The sequence below is a fragment of the Alligator sinensis genome, unplaced genomic scaffold, assembly GCF_000455745.1.
Source record: "Alligator sinensis unplaced genomic scaffold, ASM45574v1 scaffold1086_3, whole genome shotgun sequence".
NCBI classification, from domain to species: Eukaryota; Metazoa; Chordata; order Crocodylia; family Alligatoridae; genus Alligator; species Alligator sinensis.
Window position 1 is genome coordinate 2,008,624 of NW_005841975.1, and position 7,787 is coordinate 2,016,410.

Below are 7,787 nucleotides of genomic sequence, written 5' to 3' on the forward strand. Positions count from 1 at the left end.
CCCCTGCCCGGAGATGCTCATAATCCAGGGGTGGCCAACCTGCAGCATGGGCTGACACCCAGCATGGGCAGTCTGTGTGGCATGCAACAAATCAGGAGGAAGCAGGGAGCAGAAAGCAAAGCAGCAAATCAGGAAGAGGATCAGAGCAGCACCTGGGGAGGGTGTGGGGCTAATTTGTGTCATGCCCACCAAAGAGGTTGGCCCCACTGTGAGTGCTGAAGAAAAGAGGGACCACCCTTCCAGTAACCCAGGCAAGGAAGGGAGTTCCCCACAGCCATGCAGGAGAACTAATGGGGGCAGAACAGAGGTCTCCTGATCGGCTTGGCCTACTTATTGCCCTACCACCATCTACTAGACTGTGCCACATGTGCTATCCCAGCCCTAAGCAAGGCAGCATGCCGCTGTGACAGGGAAGTCAATGAGCTGTATGTGGGAGGCTAGAACATCACATCCCAAAGCCCAACGTGGAGGCTGTCAGTGGTGTCCAAGCCCCACACTGTCCCTCTGAGCATGGTAGGTTTTCACCCCCATAACTACAACAGGTGAGCCATCAATGGGAGTTTGCTTCATGGTGAAACCTGGAAGGGAAGAGTGCCTGCGCCTTGGCACAGGCATCCTAAGCAAGATGTGGTTGCAGACTGGCTGCACTTCCCCCCTTCCCTGGGTCAATCGGTTTCCCTTTCTGCTTCGTTTCTCATCTCCCCCTATGAGTTTTCTTGTAGAAACAGTCCTCCGTCGCGGCCAAGTTTACCATTCTGATTCTGGCCTCTTCCTGGATGGGGCTGCAAGCTTGAGCCCAGCCGGAGTCTGGCTCTGTGTAACTGCACTGCTCCAGAGTGGAGAATTATCTGGGCCAGGCCTTTTGCTGGTGCACCTTGCTACTCCCTTTGAGATGCAAGGGTTGATACTGTAAAAAGGAATGGAGGGAAGGAAAGGGAGCATGCTCCCTGGCACTGCTCACTCTCTCCTTGCCCAGATCAGCAGGAGGGGGACTAGCAGCCTGGCAGCACAGCCTCTAGCGTCTAAAGGGAATCAGTCCCCCTGTACATGCACACAGCAGGACTCGCGATCTTCTGGCATGAATCTGCCAACTGAACATGTGCTCCCACAGTTGGCTTAGGGCAAGATTATATGAAGCCCTTTGGTGACAGAAGGACTCACTATCCTGCAACACAGGGTCAGATGTAAACACATGCTGCTGATCATAATCGCTCCCCTCCTCAGAAGGGAAAAGTCCCCACCCATGAATGCGTGTTCATCAACACACAGGCAGCTCTGCCCTAATCCAAGTGGCTTCTGCTCACTCTAAAAAAGAACCATGTGCAAGCTTAATCAGTGGCAGACAAGCAAGTCTGACAGCTCCCCCCCTTGCTATGCTGCAGCATTATTTCTTCTGGCTATAGACAAATGGCCCAGATGCCAAAAAAGGCTCCCCTGTCAGCTCCCCCCTGCCACCTCCAGAGATTTTGAGAAAGGGGGTGGAGGTAAAAAAGCAGGAGTCTTGCCCGGCCCCAATTCATCCCTAGAACAAAGCCATCCTGTGCACCGCATGAGACAGGTCCTGTGAAAAAACTAGTATGACATGTCAGTGAAGACTGTACTGTAAAGCACTCACACCAAGGGGGCTGCACGGGAAACCTTAATCTGGGCACTGCCTATCTGTTCAGTTCTTGCTTTGGCAACCTTAACAATGATCTTTCAAACTAGCTCTTCACCCTTGCATACTGCACATTTTACATGCAAGTTAGCAACAAATGAGACTGCCGTACCGTGCAATTTCATATGCATTTGAGCAATTTGTGGGGTGCTTTGTGTGTTCATCTATAAGCAGAAAGATGTATAGGTACATAGCTAAGTATATGCATTTATTTGGGTGCATGCAGATATACATGCATATATATCACATACACACAGATGCATTCTGTATCCAAGAGACTAAGGCCCAGATGAGCTGAAGCCAGAAGTCAGATGTTCATATACCACTGGGGATGTAGGTCTAAGTGCTATAATTGTAAGGAGGAAGTGATGTATGCTTCCTATACGGCAGAGGGTGAATCCCTGCTTCAAGCGACAAACTTAACCCAAATGTAACTACGGAGCCAAGACCATAAAAGCATCTACAGACAAATGTCTGCACAGACAATGCCACAGGTGTCTTCAGGCAGGGGAAGTATTCAAACCATTTTACAGACTGACTTATCCAGCACTAGGGACGTCACTGATTTACACACACCCGCAGAGCAGAATTCCTGGCAGAGGCCTATGTTGGGCAGGCCTCACTCATTTTGGTCAGCGCTAATTAATCCTTGACTTCAGTGGGATGGCTTGCCTCAGCTGGTACCAACCAACTACAGGAAGGGTCACGGCTCAGAGTAATTGATGTATTATAAAGGGAGAAGGACATTTTTATTTGAGCGGGAGGCTGAAGAAAGGCCAAAGATGTTAAAATAAATGTTCTCAACAAAATAACTAGTGATGAGGGAACTACAAAGCTGTTACCAGCCTGAATCTGGGTGCCCTCTGCAGCCCCCTCACTTGGGCATCAGCCACATGCACCTAAAATGAGCATCCATAAACCAGTTTGCAGGCATTGTGCACAAACCCTATACTGGGTCTGAGCCTGTAGACTCCAGATCATCCCATCCTAATGCCCCAACACATGCTGGAGATGGAACCACACACCAGCTTCTGAGCACTGACTCAGCCCTACAGTCAAATCCTCCCCTCACATAATGAAGGTAAGGAAATACCCCCGGTTTCAATTACGAGATTTCCTCCTAGGCTCTCTGCTGGATGCGAGTCATTGCCCTGTGCCACCTCCCTGGCACAGGCAGCGAGTTCATATCTCCTGCATCATCCAGAAGGTAGCCCCAAGCTTCCCTCATCTCTCATGGCAGCAAGCTGGTAAGGAGGACCTGCCAATGAATGCCCTCAAACCTCTCAGGAGATCTGCAGAAAAAACAAGTGTGCCCAAAGGATTTGGCTCCGGACAGCCTTATCTGTCTGATCTTAAGGGAAGGAAGGAAAGAAAGTGGCTACTTTGCACCGTAAGAGCCTTAACCACACGCATCATGGGCAAGACCCTGGTATACTGCATTCATCAAGCCTGAATTGATGACAGAGGGATAGGATTGGGGCTTTCAAAACACACCTCCCCCTCTCCGGGACCCCAATGTCTTGCCTATGGCTAGAGACTGCACTGGGAAGCAATGAGCTCTACTCTGTATTACCTGGCTGCGTCGTAACGATCCCAATGAGTTTGATTGCTTTAATCTATTTTAGCAGAAAACATGGGTACTGTTGGTACACTGACTCATGTTTCTTCCACCTTAAATTCATTTGTCAGTACACATTAGGTGTACACGTCCTTATCAACCTTCTTTTCAAATTCTGTAGCGCACACATACTTGTCATTGAAGCTTACACTGGTGTATTTGGACTCTGTTTTCCCATGACAGAGAAGTCTGAAGACAAATCGTACTATAGGTTAGTGAAAATGGCAGCTCCTTGCCATTTAAAATACAGAGTCAATAGATCCTGTAAAGATGAATCTCAGCTTAAGCAATACCATGTTGCAAGATGTGAATAAATGGGGAAGACACATGCCTACAACCTGTGGCCTATTGTCACAGGTTTTGCAGAGTGTAATGGCAATCAGTAGCCAGCAAATCATGGTACAAACATATTCTCTCCCCTATAAAGCACGGTGTGGGAAACTTCCCAGTGGATCACTACCTGTGAAGTATGTACAACAGTAAAGGATGATTCTGTAGTCAAGCACAAGAGGTGCATCTGTTCCCAGGAAGGTGTAATAAAAATAATGCCATGCAGTTGTGTAATGCAACACAATGTCACACATGCTGTGACCTGAACCAGAAATGCAAAAGCTGCCATTAACCTAATCGACCAACTCGAATCACAGTTGTTACCCAAGGGGACTATGCCAAGCACCAAGGCACCCATTAACAACACTGAAGGAACGGGCTCTGGAGGCAGCCCTCTACCAACCGAGACACAGAACCCATAAAAATTAAGCAGCCAATTTCCAGGGGAGTTGGGTCTATCCCTGCAGTCTTCCTTTTCAAATCCACCTCTCCCAAACCAGAAGAAAGGTGGCAGACAGTTGGCCAGCTCCACTTTGTCACCTTAGTGAATGCAAACAACGCTAAAGAAAGGCTGCAGGAATGAAAACTAATTCATCCCAGTTAAAAAAGATCTCCCGGATTAAATGAATCTGGATTTGGAAGACAAGGGAAACTGCAAGAGAGTAGGTTAGCAGAAATGCACAACAGCGTGCCTCACTTGCATATCCTTCATGACAATAGTTTCTCCATGACATGCAACAACAGACACTCTTCTGCAGAAATCAGAGTCCTGCCACTGCTATGGCAAGAGCATCCCCGCTCACTCGCTCTTGGCTTTTTTTGTATTTTTAACAGTAACATTCAAAGCAATATCACAATCCTTTTACAGCCACTTCTCAAGTATCTGTGCAGTCATTCCACAGGAGAACCCCCGCCTACAGCACATGGCCCAGCAATTATCATTTCTGCTTTGCCCTCGCTTTGGATTGCTTTCTCTGTGGTTACTGAGGAATTAGGTTGGTAAGCAGAGCTGTTTGCCCAGGGGTTATCTGCTACACTCCTGAGAACTTCCAGAGTAAAAGCAAAGGGCAGTCAGAGAGGCAGAGGAAGACGGGGGCCAGCAAATAACCACCGCAGGCCACAGGCACAAACACTTCACTGAGAAGCTCATGTTTTGAGGTCTTATTGATTCACTTTTCTGATCATTACATACTCATAACAAATCAAATAACCAAGCCACAAGGCCTGGGTCAGTTTTACCTGTGGTTAGATGCTCGTATGCAGAATGCAAAGGGGAAAGAATCATACCGAGGAATATGAGAGTAAGTGACTGATTGCACTGCCTGGAGAGCGGGTTGCTTTAATATTCTGCTGAATAAGATGTATTTTTTTTAACCCTTGGCAGTCAGGTTTCCTGGGGAAGGCTGTGCAACTGCTGACTTCCCTGAGGTTTCCTGGTGGCATTCATTACCTCATTTTGCTGCGATTCAAAACACAATTTTAAAAACTAAGCCTGCAGGTATGTGCATTAGAAAAGCACAAACTATCCCTTGTTAGGGGATATTTTACACAAAGAGGAAATAAGAGGAACTTGCAAGCAAGATAAAGTCACAAGCTGGGAGGGGAAATATTTCACTGCACTATTGAATCAAATGCAGAATGCCTCTCTTTCACTCATTTCCTCTCCCTTTTCTATCTTAGTTTCCTAAACAAGCACTCCAGAGCTATTTTAACAGAACCATTTTCACAAGCAAGAAAATGTGTTTTCCCCCTAGGGTTGAAGCCAAAAATAACGTCCTCCTGGTATAATAAATAAGGCACATTTCACAGCAAGAAGTGCCATGTTCTGGACACACCTTTTCTCACTGAAGCACATACAGAATGCAAAGAAGCAATACAGACAGGGCAAGCCCGCCAACAAACAGTTTGGGGGCTATAAAAATTCCCATCAACCTGCTTTGCTTTCCCTCTCCCTTTCCCCCGATAGCAGCATTAAAGAGGATGGTCCCCAAATTCTGCCTATCTCGGGATCAGTTTTGTTAATGTCTAGAAGACTAACAGAGGGTTTCCTTTATTTATTTATTTTAAACCAGCATATTTCAGCGACTGCCTGGTTTCCAGCCGGAAGATCTGAGCAGTTCCCAGCCAGCTCCCCCTCTGCTTTCGGAAGACAACATATGCCTCACTAGCATCTAGCAAATTTTAATAAAGAACCCCTGCAAAGACCACCAGCTGTGGGAACAGTGGAACAATAACAACAGAAAGAAAAAAAAATCACCTTTGAAAAAAAAGAAAAGAAAAGAAATAAAAGGATCTCTCTGCACTAATCTCGTCTCATCCCTGAGCCACCGTCTGGATAAAGCAGAGACTGAAAGGAAGATTCCTGCAGTTCTCACCAAAAGGAAGAGGGATTTTGACTATTATGACATCACCTAAATAAAACATTTAGCAAGAATGACAGCATTTTTTAAGGGGGGGGGAGAGAGAGAGAGAGAGAGAATGGGTTACATTTACATTTTTTTAAAGTTTCTTTACCCTGTTGCATACACAAGGCAGATAAACAGGTTTGGATTTGGTTTCATATTCAAGAAGCAAAGAATTTGATTTCTCATTTATCACCCAAGCAAACATAACTGCAAATTTTCCTGGCAGCTCAAAATGTGCCTATTTTAAAATCAGAATAGACAAGAACACCGAGGCGACCGTCCCATTTCCAATTCCCAGTTCTTTTGAAAACGAACAAACCCATGAGGCTGCACTTGATTCTAAAAAAAGGGACTGTGCCCAGAAAGTAACAGAGGAAGCTCCTTTCTCCCATGTCATTTTTGCCCCGTGAAGTGAATGATCTCTTGGGGTGCGAGTAGAAAGTTTCTTTCCTTGCACTGAATTCTCCTGAATCTCCCTGCTTTGCAAAATAAACTCAGACCCCTCTCAACAGTAGGAAACAGAGCGCCAGGATTTGATTTAAACCCCGTTTCATTCATTGGAAAAAGCGGAGGCTGATTTTTTTACTTCCTTCAGACAGAGTGGGGAGGAGGAGGAGCAAAGCAGAAGATACAGGGACTAAGCTCTGCGTGATATAGTCGATACTGTGAATGGCAAAGCTATGGTATACAGTGCCATACAGATACATATGTGGCTATGGCATAGAAGGTTATGGGGGCTACACAATGGAGCCACTATGCAGGGATTAGATGCTAGGTCCACAAAATCATAGAAAATGGGGGCTGGAAGGGACCTCAGGTCACATCTAGTCCAACCCCTGCTCACAGCAGGACCAGCCCCAACTAGGTCACCCCAGCCAGGGCTTTGTCAAGCCCGGTCTTAAAAACCTCCAAGGATGGAGCGTCCACCACCTCTCTGGGTAACCTGTTCCAGTGTTTTACTACCCTCCTAGTAAGAAAATTCTTCCTAATACTTAACCTCATCCTCCCTTGCTGCAACTTGAGACCGCTGCTCCTTGTTCTGTCATCTGCCACCACGGAGCACAGTCCAGCTCCATCCTCTCTGGCACCCCCCTGCAGGGAGTTGAAGGCTGAAGACAGCGGAGATGGGGACAGCTAAGGCTCAATCCAATGCCCACGCATGCGGGTCCTGCCTTGGGCTCCCCAACACAGAGAGCCAGCCACACAAAGGGTCTTTGTCTGGATCCGGTGTTCCAAACAAGCAGCCGCAACAAATTAAAAAAAAAAAAAGACACCTGGGAGGCTGCTGGGAATCCGCCAGGGATGGCATTGCTCCCCGGCTCCTGGGACAGCTTGTGCGCCAGGCATGCCCCCCTCCCTGCCCCAAAGTGCAAAGCAAGACCCCGGCTCCTAGGCTGGGGCTTCCCGCGGGTGCCAAGGTGCGGACACCCCGCCCCGCGCTGGAGGGGGGAGCCGGGGGCGCCCGGGCGGGCAGGCCGCACCCGCAAGGGCTGGGGGGGTCATTGCAGCGGCGAGTCCCAAGGCAAGGCGGCGTGCGAGCCTGCTCCCCCGAGCTGCCCGCGCGTGGCTGGGGCGGGGGGGACCCGCGCAGCATCCTCCCGGGGCCGGCCGGGGGGGGCATGCACTTGCAGAAAGTTTGGGGGTCGCCTCCGGTTACCTTCTACCGCCGCGATGGCAGAGGCCAAGCAGAGGAGCACCACACAATCCAGAGCCATGGCAGGTCCGGGAGCCGCGAGGCTTTGGGCAGGGGGGCGTGGGGGGCTCCCCGGGTCCTGCA

The 7,787-nt window shown here is 48.5% G+C and overlaps 1 protein-coding gene across 24 annotated transcripts in view; it reads right to left on the reverse strand.

Annotated features, from left to right (window-relative positions):
• The window catches only part of EPHB1 (EPH receptor B1), a 365,941-nt gene that overhangs the window by 315,933 nt on the left and 42,221 nt on the right, over positions 1-7,787 (reverse strand). Inside the window, exon 1 of one of the 24 annotated variants that reach the window (XM_006021002.2) lies at positions 7,668-7,781. The exons of the other annotated variants lie outside the window; for them this stretch is intronic. Within the exon in view, the coding sequence (XP_006021064.1) occupies positions 7,668-7,725 (58 nt within the window). The 5' untranslated portion in view covers positions 7,726-7,781. Of the gene's footprint in view, positions 1-7,667; positions 7,782-7,787 lie in introns of those variants that run through there. 24 annotated transcript variants of the gene reach the window in all.